The sequence below is a fragment of the Pollachius pollachius genome (assembly GCF_949987615.1).
Source record: "Pollachius pollachius genome assembly, chromosome: 1".
NCBI classification, from domain to species: domain Eukaryota; kingdom Metazoa; phylum Chordata; class Actinopteri; order Gadiformes; family Gadidae; genus Pollachius; species Pollachius pollachius.
Window position 1 is genome coordinate 27693010 of NC_136934.1, and position 24932 is coordinate 27717941.

General features: G+C 45.6%; 2 protein-coding genes across 2 annotated transcripts; both read right to left on the reverse strand.

Moving 5' to 3' along the window:
• Positions 1 to 472: 472 nt before the first annotated feature.
• On the reverse strand, positions 473 to 1874 carry malsu1 (mitochondrial assembly of ribosomal large subunit 1). Its single transcript, XM_079734180.1, has 4 exons — positions 1510 to 1874; positions 1118 to 1281; positions 935 to 1016; positions 473 to 838 (listed from the first exon to the last, which is right to left on the reverse strand). Exons 1-4 carry the CDS (start codon positions 1826 to 1828, stop codon positions 684 to 686), a joined length of 720 nt encoding a protein of 239 aa, XP_079590306.1. The 5' UTR covers positions 1829 to 1874; the 3' UTR covers positions 473 to 683.
• Positions 1875 to 2055: 181 nt separating this feature from the next.
• Positions 2056 to 8646, reverse strand: smpd5 (sphingomyelin phosphodiesterase 5). The gene is made up of 8 exons (XM_079749155.1): positions 8592 to 8646; positions 5219 to 6417; positions 4973 to 5048; positions 4208 to 4348; positions 4035 to 4124; positions 3889 to 3952; positions 3580 to 3739; positions 2056 to 3302 (listed from the first exon to the last, which is right to left on the reverse strand). Exons 2-8 carry the CDS (start codon positions 6323 to 6325, stop codon positions 3201 to 3203), a joined length of 1740 nt encoding a protein of 579 aa, XP_079605281.1. The 5' UTR covers positions 6326 to 6417; positions 8592 to 8646; the 3' UTR covers positions 2056 to 3200.
• Positions 8647 to 24932: the final 16286 nt, after the last annotated feature.

The following is a 24932-nucleotide window of genomic DNA, read 5'->3' on the forward strand; positions in this document are numbered from 1 at the left end:
CAACTGCAGCCCCTGTCCTATAATGTTAATTTAAATGTTTCCGTAATGGCACCTATGTGTTCAAAGAGCAAATACACTTCTGTTGGCAAGGTTTGACAGGAGGCTGGTGCTTAAACTCTCCACTATCAAACAGAGACTAGGTCAATGTCATCCAGAAAAGTTAGAGAACCTTCGCACGCTGTATTATGTAATGTTCTTTGCAGAGAAGAGCTCCCAACAAAATGTCAAAGTATCATAGTTTCCAACTGTAAATCTTCATTGCAATCAGTCATTGCAATGAAAAATATGTGTGGAGGCTACTTTATATATTAAGATATCATTAATAAAAATGTAAGCCATTAAAAAAATGAAAACATTTTGCAGGGGTATTAAGGTAGTGATGATTATACACAAGATAGCAATATCAATATACTTTTTCTGTTTGCATTAGATGCAATATAATTTAGATCAAATGAAAAATGCAAATGAATGTGTACATTTACTGTTGAACCAAATGTAAAAGCAGATTATTGTACAAATTGAGGTAAATGTAAGCAGAGCAATATTATTAATTAAGAGTTAATGAATCAAGGGGCTCAATTATAACAAATTATTTGAGGTTTTAAAATTAAAAATGTTTATTGCTCCTCTATGCACAGGTGTCAAAGATATTCAAAATATACACAACATACAGTCCATGGCCCTTACTTGGCCTCTTTTAAACCATAAATAAAGTCTTCTGGTAGGGTCTCAGCAGGCAGGCTCCTGAGCTGCTCGTCAAAGGAGCGAAGGCTCCACAGCTTCTCCAGTTCATAAACCTCTCTGGTCTCCGGCAACATGAGGTGAAGAACCATACGACCTGAGGACACCACAGGACATATTCATTGGAGCTTTTATGCTTTATTTATGACTTGTTATGCTTTGAAGGTCAAAACATGTACAATCCTTTACGTACCAAAGTCAATGCACTTCCAGTCTTCAGCCTCCTTTCCCTCCAGTTTAGCGTGGGGCTCACACTCACTCTTCATATATTTATGCTTTTAAAGAAAAATGTAATATGTTTTATGCATATAATGATCAAATGGTAGATTCAAACTGTATAGGTGTGAAAACTGCAGTTCAGCAAAATGGATGTTACCACTTTAATAGCATAATGGGCCATTGCGCTGAGATGTCTCGGTGAAATACCACTAACGACTATAAAGTAGTCTGAATAATTGAGCTCTTCTGGTATTTTGATGACACAGATGTCCACTGCGTTTTCCTGACGGAGTAGAGCTACAATCACATCGATATTGAAATCTGTGAAAACAGTAAAGGCAAACCATTGGTTAACAAGAATCATGGTTGTTGCTGTTCAGGTTTGGATGGTAGTATGTTTGATTAGTTTAGCAGCGAAGGTCTTTGTCACTAGACTCTATTTTAGATGACTTGGTGAACTATACTGGTTTGATTAGTTTGATTAATCATACCGTGGAATGCCTGGAATCCATGCACCGTTTAAGATCAATCAGAACTGAATATACTTACTACTGTGGCCTGCAGGACTATTGTCCTCCTCCTTCTTCTCTTGAAGCCCTCTCCTCTTTGGTTCAATCATCTCTGAGCAGTGTCTCTTTGGGACAACACTCATCATCTCTGAGCAGTGTCTCTTTGGAACCATACGACCAGCAGCCTGCAGCTGACATTGTTTAATCGACCTCGTAACACAACTTCGGTGACTGAACCTAGTGCCATATCGCGCTCCGAGGGTCAAACAGCTATACTTTGCTATTTCCAGGTATCCATCCGCAACATCTTTAGCAAGCACTGAAGTTAACAGTTGTCGGCAACTGTTAAGAGTAAACATGACTTACGTTTACCTTCCGAGGTCCTCGTTCGTCGATGAGCGGGACCTTTACTGTTTTTTTCGTGATCTCATTGCTTGGGTTTCTTCTTTGGTTAAAGAGGTGAGCATAAACTACTGCGAGGAAAAAGCCCGCCCCCTGTCGAGTTAATGAGGATGTTGTGATAAACGTATCGTGTGTAGTGTAATCAGGCGAACGCACGCAAAAAACAAATTCAGAAAATTACATGTAGGCCTATTTTTTTGTTTATTTTATTAATTTCAATTAACATTACTGGAATTTACAAAATAATATAAAAATATCATGTTTTACAACACTAACTATCCATGAGAAAACACACAAATAAGATATCCAGGCCATATCCCTTAAAATAGACTGGAATTAAATACTCAATTTGAGTATGAATATTGACAATTTCAACATGCAGCACAAATTATACTTCTGTAATTACAAATTAAAGGAATAGATCACCTTGCATAGTCTAAAATGCTGGGGAAAAAAATACGATTGAAATAAGCTCTCCTAAAGGGTCATCTATTCTGCGTTGAATAATCACTGGAGGTTTGCTGGAGGTGGGACTCTAGGTTACCCATGTAGCTTCCACTCTTACCATAGCTTACATGCACTCATCTAAAGAAGAAATGCAACCGTCAGAAAGCTGTAATGCCCTGCTTACACACACACACACACACACACACACACACACACACACACACACACACACTTGTTGTCGTCGATTGGGACAAACTCAACATATACAACTGCTTATGAGATACCTGGATATGTTGCACACGTGACAATAGCAAATCTCAAATTTGACATTGTATGGCTAAAACCTTTACATTTCAGACTACAAGGGGAATGATTTGTAAACAAAAAATGAATTCTGCATTTTCTAGGCACTTTTGGACCCATTTGTGGGGACTCGCTGAGAGGAAAATAACCACTGGGTAGCTGAAAACGACATATCTCAAGGGCTTTTTTCTGTTTGCATTCACACTGCCAAAAGGAACACAGAAGAGAATTAGGATAGTTTATCAAACTAATTTCTGTGTGCGGCACGACAAAACTTGATGAGGTCAGCCTGATTGGAGTGGGGCCTTGTGTTTCGTGGGTGATGTAAAAAATGGAGTTGGAAAGTTGGAAACACGAGTTAATGCAGCATTTGAAAGAGCGATTTGGCTTACACTTTGACTGACCCTGAAGTAGGCGCCAGAAAAGTCCATCAAAGCAAAATTCTTAGAACTAAAATGGTTCCCAGTTCCTATTGTGCAGACACAAAAAAAGATTAACTAGTTCCTCCAGCGATTCTATGAAAAAGTTCCTCCGGTCCGAAAGTGCCTTCTGTCACACATTGTAGTTCCTTGGATGTGGTCAGTCCTCAGATGACCTTTCGGACACTCTCAGTCTCAGGCCAACTGGGATGTGGTCCGTCAGACCGGCCAGCTGGGTGATGTAAGTAAACTCTTCTATTTCCTGCATGGGACAAGACGATTGGGATGTCACTGATGTCTCAATTCAAACGTTAAACCCAAACTTTAGAAGGAAGTTTAGTTATACAATAGAAACATGGGGAAAATAGTTTGGAACTATACAGAAAGAGTGGCTGGAGTTGGATTCTGCATTGCATTGGATACCTTGGACAATCTTTCCCAAATTTACAAAGTATACCTTTCAACTGTAGCAACATAATGTAGCAAAGGAATCTCACTGTAGATTAAGCCAGAGAGCAGAGATCGGTTGGGACACATACCGTTTTGTAATGTTTTGGAAGAGAGTTCTGGCGGTACAGGATGTAGTCGATCCGACGGCCCACCCAAGGCTCATCAGGCAGGGGGTAAACCAGAGGGACGCCAACCGCTGGCACGGGTGGCGAGATATACTGCCTCCTTAGCTCCTCTGTCTCCAAGGTTCTAGGAAAGGCAGGGAAATAATGAATGAAGCCTATCCAAACTATTTGGTAAAGATGTGAGTAGCATTGAATTAATGAATGAAGTCTATCCAAACAATATAGTGAAGCAGGTTAGCAGCAGTGCTTTTAGAAAGTGTTAAGTGGGTGAACCTCTGTAGATTATCTGGGGTGATGACATCCTCTTCATACATAGTTGGCTGTTCCATGAGAGTGCCTGGTCAAAGAAATTGGAAACTTTTTTGAATGAGAGAGAGTGCACAGAGCGCTGTTTTTGAAGGAAATTAAATGGTACTCACCGATCACCCAGGGCTTCTCTTTCCCCGGTCCGGCCCTGCAAGGGTCAATGTACTCCTCAAATATATTATGATTCTGCTCCCGAAGGTCATCTAGGTAAACAGAAAGGTGTTTTAATGACCACTACAACATGGAAGTGTAAAACCAAAAATGAAAAACTTGCCAATACACATACCAGGTGAGCAGTTATCAAAGTTGAAATCTCCACAAAGCACATCAAAAACAACAACTTCGTCTGGCCTTCTGTGGGAGGTTTGAAACTCCTCAATCCACACTGTGACCATAGTCAGCTGCTCACAGCGAATCTCCCCTTCGCCTGTTTAAAGTGAGAAGACACAAAACAACATTGATCAACTGTCACAAAAGACAGGCCCATGCACTGCTTCCCTTTCAACTAGATTGTGATAGTTCTGAGAATTGTTAAGACATAAGAAAAAACATAAGAAATATTGTTTTCAGAGCACTTTGATTATTGATTGATAATTTGTTTGAATTAAAACACAGGACACAAACGTTACAGTGTTACAAGGTTATGGAAGAGGCATAGACATTAAGTTCCTTTTTCATCACAAAAAAAACGTATCCCCCTTCAATTTCAATACACTTAATTTAATCTTATTACAAATCAATATAATACCCTTACAATTACTGCGAATAAATAGCTTATGAAGATTGATCAGAAAATCAATATGTTGGCCCTAGTTTTGAACTTACCTTCCATGGTTAGACATAAAGTAATGACTTGACTAAGGACATTTGTCTGTATGTAAACCCACACAAATGGATAGTTTAGAGAACTATAATATTGTGAGATTCACTTTGGTCAGTGAGAATAAATAGAATTTCAGAGGTAATCAATCATAAAAAATAAATTTAAATGAAGATAGACTCCAACACCACATTAAATTAACTTCAACACCACATTAAAAAGATAACTTGCCCTCTGGTGCATGAAGATGTGTGCAGTTAAAATAGCCAACCACCTTCTCCTGTTTGTGATTCTGTCCGATTAGCACCTACACCAACAACAAATCACATTTACATTTACATGGAATACACAAACATAGTTTCATCACGGTTGTAGACATTTAAAATGACAAAAAAAATACTAATAAGGAACTATATGAAATTACTAGTAATAAAGAGGAAATGCTAATAAGATTTAATTTTGGTAAACCATACCCACCTTGGCACAGAGCAGGCCCTTGGCAGCCAGGGCGTCCTCCCCATGGCTGTTGGGGAAGCAGTAGTACTGGGCCTCCAGGACGGGGAACCTGCTGGCCAGGAATAGGCCGCTGTTGAAGAACTTGAATGAGGAGCAGCAGGGCGGTGTCTGCCAGGCGTACACCCCAACGTCGTACAGGATGTGACCCAGCACGGGTCCCAGGGCGTCTTTCAGCTTTCGCGCTGCCCGCTTGTCGAACACTTCCTCCAGACACAGGATGTCCACATTGGCAGGGAACAGCGACGAGACCTCCAACGGTACGCCGTCCCGTTCGCCAGGATCCTCAGAGCGCAAGACCCTGGGGGCGCTTCGCTCGTCAGCCTCACCCTGCTGGTTGGAGTTCTGGTTTGTGTTGACGGTGGTGGCAGTGGGTGGCGCTGTCTCCGTGTCCTGCTCTTCCGTATCGACACAGGGTATGTGAACCACACAGCTGTTAGGGTTAGCTTGTGGAACCTCTCCCTCTACAGCAGGCTTGCTCTGCTTGTCAATGGCACCGTAGCTAGGAGAGTTTGAGGTGTGGAAGAGGCTGCTGGATGCGCTCAGATTGCCACAGCTGCTGGGGGAGTCAATGAATATGCGGATATGGGGTCGACTCACCCCCTGAGCAACACATCTGCCGATGGTGGTGGCCCGGCGCTGGGTGTGTCCCAGGTTGTTGAAGCGAGCAAGGCTGTCGGGCAGCAGGCACAGGTTGGCTGTGGCGAAGCCAAACGTGGCCTTGCCCTCCTCAAAGTTGTGTCTGGCCTCCTGCTCCAATGGGAGTTGTGTCTCTATGTGGTAGGAGAAAGGTCTACGGTAGGCTTGGAGTGGCGCCCAGATAAGAAACCCAAGCAAGGCTACTGGAGATGTGACAAGAAAGAAGATAAAAAAGATAATGGAGCCAAAGAAGACTTGGAGGGGGTGGAGGTAGCATTCTCGCTCCTGTCTCTGGACTCTCTCCAGGGTAGTGGACTTGCACACAGCAATGAGGCGGTCCAGGAACCAGAAGCAGGGCAGTATTAAAGCCCAGCCGACTGCATGGAGGCCAGCTACACATCCATTAGGGAAAGGAGACAAGTGCAGCACCATGACTGCTGATTTGGTTTACAGCAGTAAACGAAGTAGGATGACGGGCCCCAGGATCTCTAGCACCGACGACATTCCAGAAAGAGAGAGGACCACTGCAAACAAGTTAGTAATTAGGTCGATAAATAAGTGTCAGAGTATAAAAACGTAATTAATTCACATAAAAGGCATCCTTTCAATCTCTGTTTTAGTTTAAATTGAGGTCAGATTACATTGATGCAGATCCCATGTGGAAACGAGTCTGTATATTGTAGGGGCAATGGCGGTTCTACACGGGGGCCTACGGGGGCCAGTGCCCATGTAGACATGTCCCTGCCCCCCCCTCTGTCCCCCTGTGCTGACCAAATAAAGCAATTATGATTTTACTGATTTTACGGAACTAATGCAATGCAACGTTCTACACGGGTAAATTAGAGGGGCGCACCCAAACACCGTGGTGCTGCTCCTCGGTGAATGAGAGCTCATAAACTACTCTTGGAGAAAGAGCAACGATTTCTCCTGTTGCAAGAGTCGAAGGCAAGCAAAATGATTTCATTTCGTAAGTGACTTGTTGTTCTTGCACATAACCGTGTTACTGTAGTTCCTCACACTATATAATGATAATGAAATTAAGTTTGTAAATGTCTGGTCTCGATATATTTAGAAACTTAATCATATCTAAGCAAACTCATGGAAACAGAAGTGAGTATCCAAATGTCAGTATCCTTGCTAGTTCTAGGCTACACAATGTTGTGATGTTAACCACCAGTATTTTCATCCGTTTTGGCTGTTACATTGGGATAAAAAACACATTTGAGTAAAGAGTAGTAGGCTATCTGCCCGTGCTAAGTAGGGAGGGATGGTTATGCAACGAAATGTAATGCAAAAAATGTAATGCTGCTACATTTATTTTCACATTGACACTAGTACTTGTTCCCTGTACTTTTTATTTTTCATTTTTTATGGCCCTGCCTCTCTTGCACGCTTGTACAAAACAAATGTTTGTATGATTTTGATGATTTAGGGCATAAGTTCCATGAATTTAAGATAGTTTGACAGAAACTCTCTCTATCACACAGACTCTCTATCACACACACAATCTCTCTCTATCACACACTCTCTATCACACACATACGCGCTATCACTCCCTATCTCCCTCTCTCCCTCTCTCTCTCTATCACGCGATCTCTCTCTATCACACTCTCTCAATCCCTCTCTCTCAAGAGAGTGTAGCCTACTACACTCTCTCTCTCTTTCCATCCCTCTCTCTCCATCCCTCTATCACTCTCTCTCTCCATCCCTATATCCCTCTCTATATAGTAAAGAGTAGCAGGCTATCTGCCCGTGTTCAGTAGGGAGCAATGGTTATGCAACAAAATGTAATGCATTCCCCTACGTTTTTTTGAAACTGTTAAAATAAATAGGAAATGGCACATTGTTTTGCACTTCGTTTTTTTTCATATTGACACATTGAATTTGTACCCTGCACTGTATTTTTTATTTTTCATTTTGTATGGCCCTACCTCTCTTGCACGCTTATACAAAACAAATGTTTATATGATTTTGAGGATTTAGGGCATAAGCTACATCAATTTAAGATAGTTTGACAGAAAAATACAGACTGGTGAAGTAATTAACACTTGTACAAATTAAATGTTTGATGACTTTAAAGTAAAACAAAGTTTATAATCTTTAAATATCATTTTTTAACGCCCCTCGGGTAAAACACTGGACCCTCCTTGGCCCCTCCAGTAAAAGGAGTCTAGAACCGCCACTGTGTAGGGGAGATTATACACGTCTTCAACCGGCTCACAATACAATTCATCTATTTGCCAATGGTGTAATACCAAAACATACAATAAGGGTACAGGGCACATAATTGTCAGCGCTCATCCTGGACCGAATTCAATAGTTCGAATCAAGGAAACCTCTGACAACCTGCTTTAAACTCGCATGGCAAAAAGACTCCCATAGGAATCGCCATTCAACACGACACACACACACAGCGGATCCAACGGATCCAACACTAATTGGCCACTATGTTCAAAAAACTGTGTTTTAAATGCACCGTAAAATTACCGAAGAACCCTTCGCTATGAACATGTTTCAACACTTGACTAGCACCTGCGCACGCAGCACCACCGCCTCCGCAATGGAAACTGGGTAAGGCTCTGATCTCTAGCCTCACAGCTAGCCACCAACCAACGGCTTTATACAGACAGTATGTATGGATTAAGAAATGTTCAACTAAATATTTGAATTGATCATTGATGAGTAGTAACACGCTTACCTTGTCGCTGCGTTCAAACCAGTAGTGCTAGAGGTTGTTTCTCTTTCAATAAGCCACTCCCTGAACGTGTCGTCATGGGAAGGGGTGTGACTCGAGCCGTTGACGTAACGTCCTCCTCACCTGACAGCTCATCCAGGGGCCTCTACTAATAGTCAAATCTCCTAACCTTTATGCCTCCTTTCCTTAACCTTTGAGAAAAACGTCATCGGGTCAAGGAGAGACGAAAAGAACATAGGAAAAGACAGCACTGTTTAAAATTAATTCGACTCCACTCTTACTAACCGACGTCATTGCGCGATGGCGGGTATTGCTGACCTCTAGCGTCTCTAGTGTGAAACTACAATTTTCCGAAGATTGACTAAAACAAGTGCTCTTTGATCCATGCGTTCTTGTCGTAGAGTGGCTAAGTCACGCCCCTTCCGGTAGAGCCCATGAGACCTATGAGAACGAAAAATATGAATGGGTTTCAATTGAGAGAAAGTAATTATCTTCTGGTCCCAATCTTTATATGCCCTGGATTACACATATGTTGTTTTTGGATTTAAAAGATAATTTTTCATGTCAAGAGTTTGACCGTTTATTGTGCAATTGTTCAGTTAAAGGCTGTAGAGAAAACACAATGAGAAAGACTACATGTCTCGTATGTGCCGTCACGCTCCCTGCGACTGGCTTGGACAAGACCGACAATCTCCTCATCGGCATAACTGAAACTCTCCACATACCCCGATTTATAATGGTTTTCACCTCTTTCGATGCTTTTATCCTCCCCTTGGAAAATGTTTATTTTTCTTTGCATGAAAAATTATCATTTAAATCCACAAACAACCTATGTGTAATCCGGGGCATATAAAGACTGGGACCAGAAAATAATTACTTTCTCTTCATTGAAACACATTTGGCTGTGTCTCAATTCAGGGGACGCATCCTTCGAAGGACGCGGTCTATGAAGGTTTGGCCTTCGTAGACCGTGAAGGCCAGATTGAAGGCCGAACAAACGTTTTTAAATGGTCTGGCCTACGGAGCATTTCAAGTTTGCGTAACAACACCCTTTACCTTGCGTGACAACGCGCCGCTCCTGTCACCTAGCAAACCTGACAGCTGCGGTTCAAACCGGACGGCGGAGGAGAAATATGGAGCCGTTATATAATAATTATATAAAATATTGTAGCGTCACAGGGTTTGGGAGGAAGGGGCGGGCCTTCTGAGTGGGGGGTCCCGGGGGTTTCCTTCCGTGTGGGTGTGTCCGGTTGTTTTAGTGTTCCGGTTGAGCTGCGCCTGTCTGCCCCTGTTGGAGGAATCTAATAAAGCTCCTATGGACTTACTTCGCTCACTACCTCGCCTGTGGTCATTACATTGGTGTCAGAAGTGAACAAACGACGGGAGTGGGTGGAGAGTTGTGCGTCCAAGCGGAGGGTTACTTTGGATTACGTCGCGGTCGGGCTACAGCGTTAGTTTCAGTGTGTCGGTTAGTTCGCGTCGGTCATGTCTTTTCCGAAAGTGAAAAAGGAGGAGGTGGAGCAGGAGACTGGTGCGTTCGGATGGACAGAGGACGCTTATGGGGAGTTTCACAGAGCTTCCCAAGAGGCCAGAGAGGGGTTGAGAGAAGCTGCAAGGAAGCTGGCGGCCGACGCAGGGTTGTCTTCTCTTCCCGCGCGCCCGGAGCGGGAGCCCGCGGCTCGGGAGGTAAACAGACATGGCGGCGCCCATGTTCCAGTTGCCGCACCCCATGTCCCAGTTGCCGCCGTTTCGGTTAAGACGCCTAAGTACTCCGGTAGGTCTGACTGGGAGGCGTTTCATGCTCAATTTGAACTGCTGGCTGACGCTGGGGGATGGACAGTAGAGGCTAAAGCATTGCAGCTGGCTTTGTGCCTCACAGACAACGCGTTGTCGTGCCTGCTGCTGCTTTCACCGGGGGAGAGACGGGATTACGGAGCTTTAGTGGGGGCCTTGCAGAGGCGGTTTGGACAATGTGTGAAGCCGGAGCTCCTTCGTAATGAGCTTGGTAACCGCTGCAGGAAGCCGGGGGAGTCGCTGAGGGTGTTGGCTAATAACATTGAGAGCCTGGCACGTAGGGCATATGCACACATGCCCCCCAGCGTGCAGAGCGAGTTGGCACGGGACCAGTTCATCAGAGCCCTCCTTCCTCTGGAGCTGCGGGTTCAAGTGCAATTACAGAACCCAATTTCTCTTCAGTCGGCTTTGGAGATGGCCGTGGAGAGGGAAATCGTGTTGGGCGCGGTCACTGAGGGGGGCCCGAGAGGGAGTTATCCGGCAGGGGGGGCAGCCCGGGGCCCGGTGGCGGAGGAAAAGCCGACGTGGGCGACAGAAATTACGGAACTGATAAGGGCCGTATCACTGCAGCCGTCACGCATTCGACAGCGTCCCGACCAAAGAGCCTGTTGGGGGTGTGGCCAACCCGGACATTTGGTCAGAGATTGCCCCACACGCGCGGGTCCGGGAAACGCCACAGGGCCCGCACAGGGGGGGATGTGCGGACCTTAAACAGTTCTTCCCCCGCTCCCCCCGCCCCAGCTGTTCCAGAAACGGAGGGGCCACGTCAGCACAGGCGGGGGAGCCAAGACCCACTTCCCCCAGAAGCAGACGTCATCGAAGCTTCAAGGACAGCGATGGTGGTGGGTCGACTCGGTGACGGGGATTCATGCTATGTTCCTGTGGCCGTGGAGGGGGTGCCGTGTTCGGCCCTGGTGGATACCGGTTCATCAGTGACGGTGCTCAGACCAGACGTGTGCCCGGAGTGGATTCGGTTGGAGCCCACTGACGTGCAGCTGCGCACGGCCACAGGGGGGCTGGCCCCGATGAAAGGTACGGGGCTACTTACATTGACTGTGGGGGGAAAGGACGTACGTCACCCAGTGTGGGTAGCAGCGGTGCAGGACCCATGTATTCTGGGCTGTGACTTTTTGAAGGCCACAGGTTGCCGACTCGATCTGGACGGGGGCACGGTGAGCTTCCGAGGGGGGCCTGTGATCGCTTTGTTGCCCACTGGCTCAGGTTCGGGGCCGCCCGTGGGGTCCATCTCGCCGGCAGTGTGTGCAGTAGAGCCCGAAGTCAGCGATCCCCTGCCCGTGGCGTCCGTAATCTTTCCCAGGACTTATGTGCCCCAAGCAGCCCAGGCCCAGTCACGACGACTGAAGGGGGGGGCGTCGCCGCCGACCGTGAGGGAGATATGGCTAAAGAACCGGGAGGGGCTGGACGACCAGCAGCAGGAGCGGTTGTGGCAGTTGCTGCTGGAGTTCCAGGACAGTTTTGCTATGGGGGAGGATGACGTGGGCCGGACTCCCTTGGTGCTTCACGAGATCGACACTGGGGAGGCCAGGCCTATCAAGTGTCGGCCGCGTCGTCTCCCTTTGGCACGTCAGGAGGCGTGTGACCAAGCGGTGGAGGACATGCAGCAGGCAGGCGTAATTGAGCCTTGTGACAGTCCTTGGGCATCCGCTGTCGTCATGTTCCCCAAAAAGAACGGCACCTGGCGGCTCTGCCCGGACTACAGGCCGGTAAATGGGGTGACCAAAAAAGATTCGTACCCGCTACCGCGCATCGACGAGTCCCTGGACTTAGTCTCGGGATCGTCCTGGTTCTCTGCCTTGGACCTCCGCAGTGGGTACTACCAGGTGCCCCTCTCCCCAGAAGCAAGACCCAAGACAGCGTGCTGCAGCAGGCCTGGAAGGAGCCGGCCACGGGCGAAGAGAGGTGGCAGGTTGTGGTTCCCAAGGGCCTACAGGGGGCTGTGCTCGAGGCCATGCATGGAGCCGCAGGGTCGGGGCACTTTGGGGTTGCTAAGACACTCCGACGCCTACGCCAGGGTTTTTACTGGGGCCGGTCCCGGAGGGATGTCGTGGACTTTTGCCGTCGGTGTGACCCCTGCACCGCACGGAAGGGCCCCACCGGGCGCTCACATGCTCCCCTTCAGCATTTTCTGGTGGGCGCGCCTATGGAGAGGGTGGCGGTGGATGTGGTGGGGCCGCTGCCCCGCTCGGACCGTGGCAACCGCTTCGTTCTCACTGCCGTCGACTACTTCTCCAAGTGGCCCGAAGCCTATGCCATCCCCGATCAGGAAGCTGAGACCGTGGCCGACGCGCTGTTGGAAGGCATGTTCAGCCGTTTTGGGGTGCCAGAGACATTGCATAGCGACCAGGGGAGAAATTTTGAGTCCCGGGTGTTCTCCGCTATGTGTGAGCGCCTGGGCATCCATAAGACCCGCACCACTCCCCAGAGGCCGCAGAGTGATGGACTGGTGGAGCGCTTCCACCGCACCATGGGCCAACAGCTGGCCATCCTCACCTCCCAGCACCAGAGAGACTGGGATAACCACCTTCCCCTGGTTCTCATGGCTTGCCGCACCGCCGTGCAGGAGTCTACGTCATGCACGCCTTCCCTTCTCATGCTGGGAAGGGAGCTTCGTACCCCGGCGGAGTTGGCATTCGGTCGTCCACCGGATGCCCCAGATTGTTCCCCTGGCCCTGAGTATGCCAGGAGACTCCAAGATTGCCTGGAGTCGGCCCACCTATTTGCCCAGGAGCAACAGCAGAGGGCAGGGGTGAGGCAGAAAAGGAATTACGACCTAAAAAGCAAAGGCCGGCATTTCCAGGCGGGAGAGCTAGTTTGGGTGTTCAATCCCCAAAGGAAGAAGGGGAGATGCCCTAAACTGGACAGTCCTTGGGTGGGCCCCTGTCGAGTTCTGGAGAGGCTGGGTGAGGTGGTGTACCGGTTGCACCTACCACCTAAAGGAAGAAGGGTGGCACTACACAGAGACAGACTGGCTCCGTACCAAGGGGGTGCCTCCCCACTGGCCCAGGGGGGTCCCGTTACCCCTCGCTGCCGCCCTGCCGCCTCAAAGCCCACCCCCCCGGCGACACCGGCGGGGCCTCGGTCGGACGCCTTTACCCCAGCTGGCGGGGACAACCGGCCCTCCCCTGTATCCGATACCCTTTGCCCCCCGCCCCCCCGCCCCCTCCCAGGTGCTGAAGACCCCGTTCCCTTTGTACCGGAGGCCCGGGGAGGGGGTTCTCGACGACCCAGGGGGCCACCAGGGCACTTAAAAGACTTTGTTTGTTATCGGTAGGATAAGTTTAGTAATTTTGTTCAGCGTTGTGCCTGTGGTTATGTGGGGGGGGGGTTGAAGCACGTCATGTTAAAGAGAAGTTACGTTTATTCTGGGGGCTGTTTTTTTCTGTGATTCCTTGGGGCGAGGAGCTTTGTGAAGGGGGGGTAATGTAGCGTCACAGGGTTTGGGAGGAAGGGGCGGGCCTTCTGAGTGGGGGGTCCCAGGGGTTTTCTTCCGTGTGGGTGTGTCCGGTTGTTTTAGTGTTCCGGTTGAGCTGCGCCTGTCTGCCCCTGTTGGAGGAATCTAATAAAGCTCCTATGGACTTACTTCGCTCACTACCTCGCCTGTGGTCTTTACAATATTATATAGCGTTAATTAGTTTAACGTTATATGGCTCACGTTAATGTCATTGAACTTTGACAATAACGTTACAAATTTAAAATAATCCCAACTTTATTTTAATATAAAAAATGTTTTTACATAGTTTTGTCATTAAATATCTAATTAGCTGCAACTGCCTCTTCCACTCTCTCTCCGAAGCCATTTCTGAAATAATCCAACGCGCAATGAATCTTGGGATACGTTGGGCCGTGAACCTACTCGAGTAGGGTCTATCTGCAGCCGGTGTGGGTACCAGATTCACTCGGCAGCCAGATGGACTCGGGGTCCTGCGCTTACAGATGACGTATCGACACTTGTCTTATCGACACAAGTCAACGGACAAAACCCCGGAAGTGTCTGCGTGTGGGTTGCTGTTTTGACTGTGTTGGGAGCACTGGAAATAAAGTGGATTGCCCCGTTCAGTGAATGGAGTTAACCGATTCTTCTTTCATATATTTTTTTTATGTTTTTACATATGTTAAAGTAATTATCACCTACAAAACTAATCCTATATTGATGAAAGCCCCCCCCCCCCCCCCCTTACGTTTATTAGCTCACGTTAGCCATCAATCTAAAGCCACAAATATTATCTGATTAATCTTTGTACATTTGATTATTATTCATAGATTAGAAAACAAAAGGAGATTGTCATTACTTGGGAATAACATGGGAATGAATGAAACACGCATGCGCATTTAAAAGACAGGTTATACAGGAAGTGCATTAGGGTTGGATTTAGTGATTTGTTAACGCGAACCAGTTCGCGTCATTCAGTTCGCCAAGAGGAGTCGTTCGCGAATCGTTCGTTCGTTCGTTCAGTCGAGTTTCCGGTAGCGGTGAATCGAATCAGACACGGTTCTCTGAGTCAGTCAGACTCAGCCCCTCGTTCGTTCGTTCGTCCGTTCGTTCGTTCGTTCGTTCGTTCGTTCGTTCGTTCGTTCGTTCAGTCGTGTTTCCGGTTCAGTCGAGTTTCCGGTAGAATCACGGAATGAACGGCTCAGACTGAACGCTTCCCTCGTTCTCATTCTCATACGTCAACATTACAACTTTAACCAAACGCAGCGGGATGGGGGGTGTAGTTGATTATTGGATGTTTAACATATCAGCAAAATAATAGACTTGATTTAGCAATGATGGTGGTTGTCCCGGGTGTTTTAGGCTCCCATAAACGGAACCCTGTGCAGCCAAAGACTAAATCTAGCTGCCAAAATTAGCACAGCCTTCAAAACGAGAGCTGGTTAATTGTGAAAAATGCATTAAACTGTCATCAGACAACGCAGTTATACACTATTGTTATGACCTCGCCGGTGACAAACCAGGTCATTGAAAACCCGTAACCAACGGCAAAAAGCCACACTTACAACAACCGGTTACCCGGGCAACCCCCCAACCCGGTCCCTTCAACGTGCAAGCCCCCACCCTCCTATTCTCCCAAGGCCCTCCCCCACCTGACCTGATGATTCGCCCCCCACACTGATTGACAAGAAGAACATCCAATGCATGCACAGAGAACAACTGGCATAACGGACAACGAAATACAATGCAACACATAACACACAAACTCTTTAAATGTCCCAGCGTCGCTACACTATAGACTCTAGAGTTTCTGGTATAAAGACTGGGACGAATTTCAAATAATAAATATATACACTTTATGTTGAAAGTATACTGTCGCGATTACCATTGAAACGAATTGGGCGGTGACTAGTCTTCACAACGAGAGCTGGTAGGTTGTGAAAAATTTGGTATAAAGGCTGGGACGAATTTCGAATTATAAATATGTACAATGCATCCTTTAAAAACGTCCATGCAACAGATGGCCAATGTGAATAATAGATAGCTCGCTCACTAAGCCCATTTGTTTTTTGCCCATTAAACCTGTTGATTTATGTCTCATTGACTAAAATTCAACGAGAGCGTCCTAGACGCAGTCCTAGAACAGCATACGATTGGCTGGCTCTCGTGAGTCGTGACGTCTCCCAGTCGGTCCCTCCTCACCACTCACACAGTGAGTGAATGAACTGTCAGCGAGTCAGCGACTAGTGGGTCTGGGAGGAGTCGAGTCTGAGAACGAACGAGACGAACGAGGCGAACGAGACGAACGAGAGAGAGAGGAACCAGTTCAGTTTGTTCGTCTTAATGATTCGTTCATTCGAACTGATTCGTTCGCGAACGAGTCAACACTAAAGTGCATCATTATTGTGCATCTAGGACCCCGAGTCGATCTGGCAGCCGAGTCAATCCGGTACCCACACCGGAGCCACTTGCCAAACACGCCCATTGCTCTGCCAAACTCGCCCATTTCCCTGCCAAACACGCCCATACCTCGTGCCCGTGCGTAACGCTACAGAACTAATATGGCCGCCGCTGATATTCAGTGGAAATTAACAATGGAGGTAAGAACAATTTCACTTGACTGTAAATTAGACCTTTCTTTCTAGGCTTTCTCAAGATCGTGAGGAGACATTCACTGATGTTATGTTAAAAAACATTGTAAACAAACAACTAACATTGGTTCAGTTAGCTTAAGTGCTAACAATCAACTAAATTTGGTTTAGTCACCAGCAATTAAAATGTTGGAACTGTTAGAAATCATGCCGATCTAGCCCATGGACCTTTAAAGAAAACGTAGATTTTTTAGTTGATTTTCCTAAAGACTACATTACCCATTTACCTTAGCTGTGTTTTTTTTTTTGCCTCCTGCACTTTGATTCATTCAAATTCAGTTGACATCAGCCGTGGAAATGAATGACACATATTAATAATATGAACAATGGATTTAAGAATAAGAATCCTAACAAGGAGGACACTTAATACGCACTACTATGTATAGTATGCTGAGCTATTATGTAATAAGGCACATAAACACCATATAGGCCATCTTAAAAAATCAGAAGGCACTGCTAGTGGGGCTGCTTAAGTCCATTTTTGAGCCGAATCGTTCACTTCATGGTACAAGCACCAAATTTGGTACAAATGATGTCCAGGACATACCTTCTAATAAAAGTACGTTGCCCAGCTGAAAATCCAAGAGGGCCGCCAGTTTTCAAGATGGCCGCCTCGTCAAACACCAAAAAAAGGTTTTCGAGGTAGAACTTGAATTAACAGAAGAATGTTAATGATCCAAGCATCAAAATGAATGTATTATGACTGGAATAACTCGATGGTGTCAATTGAATTCCAATATGGCCACCAATTTTCAAGATAATGGCTATTAAATGACTAAAAAGTAGCGTTTTCGCGTTTTTTCTTCAGTTTTCTGCAATGATCTTAAGTGAAAATCAGCAGAATTCTGAGGGATGTGTTTTTTGTGTGAATCATTTGTGAAAATGTGTCCAAACTTTTGACTGTCACTCACCACACACACACACACACACACACACACACACACACACACACACGCACACACACACACATACAGCAACACAAGCGTTCTTTACTGAATTAAAAGTACTAATTTAGCAATATAAATGATAATTCATTAAAATTCTGTGGTCAACATTTATTGGTTAGTAATTTTTTATAAGAGTGATGTCAAAGCACAACCAGGGCACACTGGTGACATCACTGCTGTGAGACTCAGCATGGGGTTCAGTGTCAGCTTGTAGTGTACTAACTGTAGTTGTAGTTTACTAACTGTTGTAGTGGTGTACTCACTGTAGTTGTAGTATACTTTAGTGTCCCAAATGCTATCTAATAAGCCCCTGTATAGACTCAACTAGAAGTTTAGTTAGTTGTAGTATTGTAGTTAGATAGCCGCACCTGAATTGACAGGATGTGCCAGCGCGGGATAGCCGAGCCAAGGGTAACGGGGCTTTAGTTACCTGGATGGTGTACAGATCGCACGGGATTTATGGCACTGGATGAACGATCGGGCTAGGTGTAGGGCACCAGATACTTGAACCTAGTTGCATCCCATATTCCAATGTGCTATGATATTTTGTATGTTTGGGTGGTAAAAGGATAATCCCTCGACCTTCAACTGTATAAGATGTCTGCCGATAATCCATTGAGTTGTGCTACTAAAACTGACTGGAGCAAGTGTTGCCTCTGTCAGACAGATACAAAAGCAGCGTTGAAGTCTCCCCCTACCCGTTATGAGTGTAGTTCTGACGGCTATTCCATGATAGCCAAAAACATACCTCTATTTCAGGCAATCAACCTGTTGCCCATCAGGTTAGACACATCCAGATTGGATGATGGAGGTGGCATTGAGGATACATTGAGGCGAAACGGTGCAATGTATCACCAAATTGTCGCAAAATGTTTAGCAACTACAAACTCAAGCGTGCCACTAAAAGAGCAGCTGAAACTCAAAATGATCCTGGTGAAGGACATCAAAAAATTCGAAGGGCTAGCACTGAAGTACAGCAGTGTTTCTTATGCGAAAAGATGGAACCAACATCAGAGATGCGACAAGCCATGACCATGCAGCTGAATGAGAGGCTCAATGAATGTGCTCGTAACCTTAATGACGGAAAGCTTCTGGCATTATTGAGTGGCGGAGATGTGGTGGCCCTAGAACTTAAATACCACTGGTCTTGCTTAACGGACCTGTATCACAGAGAGAGGGCACACATTAAAGCGGAAAAACAAGAAAAAATCCAGTCGTCTCAAGAAAAGGAAGCCTTTCATTTGGTGTTCTCTGAACTTCTGACCTATGTCATTGAGGCAAAAAAAACAAACAGTGATGGGCCTTCTGTGTTCCGACTTGCTGAATTGGTTAGTCTTTACAGGGAGAGACTTAAGCAGTTTGGGACAGACCTACCTGATGTGAATGCGACCCGACTGAAAGAAAGGCTTTTGGCAGAGATACCTGGACTTGTAGCCTACAAGAAAGGGCGAGATATACTTCTGGCATTTGAAAAAGATGTTGGTCCAGTCTTGTCAGAAGCGTCATCCGATGCTGATGCCATTATTCTCGCCAAAGCTGCCCAGATATTGCGCAGGCACATGGTGAATCACAAGTCTAAGTTTGAGGGCAATCTCTATGAGAGTTCAGTGCACGATTCCTTTCCTCCAGCTCTACTTCAGTTTGTCTGTATGATTGAACATGGGGCAGATATAAAATCTCAGCTGAAATTTGGAGCGACTACAAATGATCTGGCAATGGCTCAGCTCCTTCAATACAACTGCTTTGCCAAGTGCAAAGAAGGTGCTGCCACACAAAGGCATTCCAGAGACAGGGAAACCCCATTTCCGGTCTATATAGGGATGTCTATTTATGCTAAGACCAGAAAGAGACACCTTGTGGAAATGCTGCATGACCATGGTCTTAGTATTCCATATAATCGAGTACTTGACATATCATCTCAGTTGGGAGATGCAGTTGTAAACAGATACATTGAAGAAGGTCTGGTTTGTCCCCCCAAACTAAGAAAAGGCCTCTTCTGCACAAGTGCAATGGATAACATCGATCACAATCCTTCATCTACAACTGCGACTTCATCATTTCATGGAACCAGCATCTCCATCTTCCAACATACATCATCAGAAAATCAAGGCGAAGTTCGAGAACCAATTCTTATTAAGAACAGCAGTGTAAAGAAAGTCCGGAACTTCCTGATTCCTATACAAATGTCCACCCTGCTTTCTTCACAAAAAAGAAGCCATCTCCTCCAAAGGGCAATGTCACATATGCATCTCTGCCAACTCTCCTCCTGACAAATGAATATGAATGGCTGCAGAAGGTTAGCCTAACACAAGATGTAGATGATGAGGTTAACATCACTTGGTCAGCTCACCATGCAGAGAAGAAGCGAGGTCTTGCATTTGATGTGAGCATTACCTCACTCTTCCCCCTTCTTCGCGATGAGGCCCATTCTATTGCCACAGTGAGGCATACCATAAACAAAGTCAGGGATGCTATTGCACACCTCAACCCTGGTCAGGTCCCTGTGATAACTGCAGACCAGCCTATTTATTCTATTGCCAAACAAGTCCAGTGGCACTGGCCTGACCTGTATGGTGAGGACAAATTTGTTGTAATGTTTGGCGGTCTCCTCATAGAGATGGCTGCATTCAGATCACTTGGGACCCTGCTTCAGAGTAGTGGGTGGACAGGTGCTCTTGTGGAGGCTGGGGTGGCCTCTTCAGGAACAGCTGACTCCTTTCTTTCTGCCTCAAGTGTCACAAGAACACGCCACATGCACCAAGTTACAGCATGCTGTCTGTACATGCTCCGAAAGGAAGCATATGAGTACCATTGTGCAGAACAGAATGATGGAGCGCTGAATTTCAATGACTGGTGTGAGAAGTGCAGGAAGGAGAGTCCTCAGTTATAATTCTGGGAGCTTGTGTTGTCAATGGAATTGGTGATTTTCTCGCTGGTCAGGTCTTTCAGAGAGGCTAACTTCAACTTGTATTGTCAAGCACTGTCTGCTCTAATCCCCTTCTTCTTTGCAAACAACAATGTGAACTATGCTCGATGGCTCCCCATTCACCTCAGAGACATGGTTTCTTTGGAGCAAACTCACCCTCAGATTTTCAATGAATTTCAGCTGGGAAAGTTTGTGGTCCACAAGACTCACAGGGAGTTCTCAGGCATAGCCATTGACCAAGCTCACAAGCAGGCTAATGCAGTTGTTAAAGGTGATGGTGGTGCCATTGGAGTTACTGAGGATCCATCTGCACTGAGGCGGTGGATGGTGTCTGGACCAGAAGTTAGCCAGTTAGTCAACCAGTATGAGTTGACATCTGAGGTCAATGAAGCAACTGAAGATATCAGGCATCATGAGCAGACTCGTCAGTCTCAGAAGTCCTTCACTGACAAGGTCCAGAGGTTGTTTGCTGTGATGAAGGATCTGGGTAATCCTTTTCAGGAAGAGTCCAAAGATCTGCTCACATTGGACACAAAAAACATTGCACATCCCAGTGCTGCTGAGCTTGTAAGAACTCACTTTGAGAAAGGTCAAGTTGCCTTCAGAGATTTTTTCAATGGTCTGGGTGATGAGACTTCCTTCTATAGGCCGATTAAAAAGAACAAAGTTGACTTCTTTCGCCAAGAAGCAGCTTCAGCTTGCAGTGACATGAAGAAGCAGGTACTCAAAGATGACTGTCGCCTGTTCTCACAGCTCTTTATATCCTGCCAATCACGAGAGTGTGACCTGCTTGAGTTCTTTAAGCATGAGAATCAGTCTTTCCCTGCAGCACTGAGCGACACAGGGAAACTCTACTACGGCCAGAAGTCTCAGCTTGCAAACATTTTGGAAGCTACCATTTCTCCTCCTGACAAACAACCAGAATGTGGTGCTATTATCATTGATGGTTCCTCTCTTGTGTATTCATTGTCTCCAAAGACATCAAAGACCTTTGAGGAATATGCTGTCCAAGATGTAGTTCCAAAGATCCAGGCATACTCATCAAAGTATGAGCAAACAGACATAATTTTTGATGTCTACTGGACTTCAAGCCTGAAGGCTGAAACAAGGTCAAACAGAGGTAAGGGAGGTCGACGTAGAGTGACCGACAAAACCAAACTACCGCCCAACTGGAAAAGCTTCTTGCGAGACAATGAAAACAAGACTGAACTCTTTGGGTTCCTAGCAGAGAAGATAGTGACCTTGTGTCCTGACAATGTCGTAGTTGTGACCAAAGGAGAGCAGGCTCTTTCAAACAAAACCATCAGCCTTGAAGGTTTAAGTCCTTGCAACCACGAAGAAGCTGACTCCAGAATCTTCACACATGCTCTTCATGCAGCCAAGCAACAGATAAAGTCAGTGTTGATTAAGGCATGCGACACAGATATTCTTGTGGTTGCAGTCAATGTTTTTGCGACTCTTCAGGATGCAGGCTTGGAAAAGATCTGGATAGAATTTGGCCAGGGTCAGTCCATTAGGTGGTTGCCAATTCATGATATGGTGGTGAATCTTGGCACAGAGAAATCCAGTGGCATGCTGTTCTTCCATGCCTTCACTGGCTGCGATGTTGTGTCAGCTTTCCGTGGTAAAAGCAAGAAAAGTGCATGGCAAGCATGGGAGGTTTGCCCTGAAGTTAGTCCTGTCTTCAAAAAGCTCAGCCAATACCCACCTATCATAGAAGATGCAGACTTCAACATCCTTGAGAAGTTTGTCATCACCATGTATGACAAGCAAAGTACTACATGCAAGGTTGATGAGGCAAGACTGGACTTGTTTGCTCGGAAGCAAAGGTCTTATGATGCCATTCCACCAACAAGCGCATCCCTCGTTCAGCATGTGAAACGGTCTGCTTTCCAAGCTGCCTGCATATGGGGCCAAGCAACAGTGTGCAAAATGCAAACTGAAAGTCCTGCCAACTGGGGCTGGCAAAAAGATGGTCAGATCTGGCAAGTTCTCTGGACAACCCTTCCACCCATTGCTCAGACTTGTGAGCAGTTGACAAAATGTGGCTGCAAGACTGAATGCCAAGGACGATGCAAATGCTATCGCTTCGGCCTGAAGTGCACACAGTTGTGTGCCTGTGCATGTGAGGGCTAAGAAAATAGAACAACCAAGTTTAAGTTGAATGTTTGAGTTGGATATTTGTATTATTATTTTTTAAGTTATGTTGATTCAAGTTCTGGATCGTAAAACATGCAGCCTATGCTTTGACACCTTTTCTGTGTTTTTATACCGTTATCTAAAAATTAAAAAAAAAAATAAAAAAAATAAAAAATAGCCTATACAAAAAAAAATAAAAAAAATGGGGGAGACAAAGACAGCCTCTACGTGGCCTCCCCTACAAGTAGCTTACAGGTCCAAAAGCTTTAAGTGAAACTAATGTCTTTGTTTGTGAGTGTTTTTTTCATTTAATTCGCATTGTATCATCATAATATTCAATAATTTTGATTTTCTAAATGCAGAGTTGTATTTCTCATGTGCAAAAACACATATTTCAATGTATAAACCATCAGAATAGGACTATTCAATCAAAATATAGTTCAAACGCTGTTTCAAACCACTTCGAATGGCGGCCATCTTGAAAAATGGTGGCCACTTTGTTTGTTCAAGTGGGCAACGTACTTTTATGAGATGGTAGGTCCAAAAGCACTTGTGTACCAAATTTGGCGCTTGTACCACAAAGTGAACGATTTTTCATTAATGTGCTCCACTATGCAGTCAAGTCTGTAGAGCATTGGTTCTCAAAGTGCGGCCCGCGGGCCAATTGTGGCCCGCAGAAACATTCCTGGTGGCCCGCAATGACATAGAGATGTAACTTAAAAAAAATTAAGAATAAATTATTTTAATTTATTTTTTTTATTATTATATCAATATTCATTTGAACAAAAATAAATAAATATAAAGAGAAAGTCAACTCTCTTTAGCTTTCAATTAAATCCTGTTACATTTGTTAGTTTTAATCAACTGTTCATTACTTTGAAAGGATGAACCTCAGTTTCGTGATTTAGACCTCACTTGACCTCACTCCCAGAGGTCCCGCCTGATTTTTTTTGCTTTGGCGGCCCTCAGTCCAAATTTGGGTTCCTAAATTGGCCGTCAGCTGTAAAAACTTTCTCTATGCAGATTTATACCAGGAAATTTTGGTAAAATGTTGTCTTTTTCAAACTGCTATCAGGAAGGCTTTTTTTGTTAATCTCTCTTGTTAGTGCCTTAGGAATTTTCCAATATCAAACTAACATTAATTATATAACTTCTCCTATAGACTAAAGATACCCGGAGTTTACCAGATTGGACATGGATACTTTCCAGTGTCCGTTATGCCACAAGACAGGGGGGTACCCTGACCTCACTGCTCATATGCAGTCACACCAGCGGTCCGTTGTGAAGTATTGTGCTAAGTCCATCTATATGATAACATTTGTAAAATTAACATTTTTAATGGTCCCTGTTCCCCTAAGGTGTAGTGTCCTGCATATTAAAAATCAATGTATGTGTATTTATATCCATCCTGTTTCATCACACATTCACCCTGTAAAAGTTCAGGTTAAAGACATGATAAATATGTTCTAGGAGAAGGTTGTATCATCCGATATATGAATATTTATTGCTCTCTAACAAACTCAAAAATATATATTGTTATTTGGTATGTTTCTATGAAAACTTTTTATTCACCTTTTCTGTCTTTTTTTTTTTAGGATATCACATATTCAAATGTCACCTTGGCTGTTTAGATGAGAGCCATTATCACTGCATTTCATGCTCACAAATGATGGTAAAGACGGACCGTTCCTTCAAACATATTTCAACCTGCTGCAATACAACGACGACTACAGCACCCACGACATCCCTGGTGACTCCTGCTCCCAGGACAGCTCTGGTGACTCCTGCTCCCAGGACAGCTCTGGTGACTCCTGCTCCCACGACTAGGGTGACCAGATCCCAATTCACCAGAAGTGGGACAAAGACTACGTTTGTGCGGGACAATGCGGGACAAAGTGGGGGGGGGGGGGGGGGGGGGGGGGGGGGGAGGAGGAGGAGACCTGGGACCTTCAGTGGGGGTTTCAGTCCGCAATAACAGATAATCCCCCGTTCCCCCCTTGTCCGTTCTATTTAGAAACATATTTGATAAACGTGTTTTATTTCACTTATTTAGTTATATTTCATAATTAATTAAGGCCGCCACCAGAGAGCGCCTTCAACGCATTTGCCGCCCTAGGCGATTGACTTGGATCGCCCTTGCATTGCTTCTTGGTGGTGGGCGTGCCCTTAACCTGCGTCCGAGACCAAGTTTCATTGACATGATCAAACAACCTGCCCCTCCCCCTGATGACAGCCCTGCTGTCTCCGCATGCAGCTATTTGATAAATGCTAGATGATAAATCACGCATTTCCAAAAAAAAAAAAAATCGAGTCTGACTGTCAATAACAATGCGGGACAACGTCTCAATTTGCGGGACGCGTTCAAAGTCATGGAAATGCGTGACTGTCCCACACAAAGCGGGACATCTGGTCACCCTTCCCACGACAGCTCTGGTG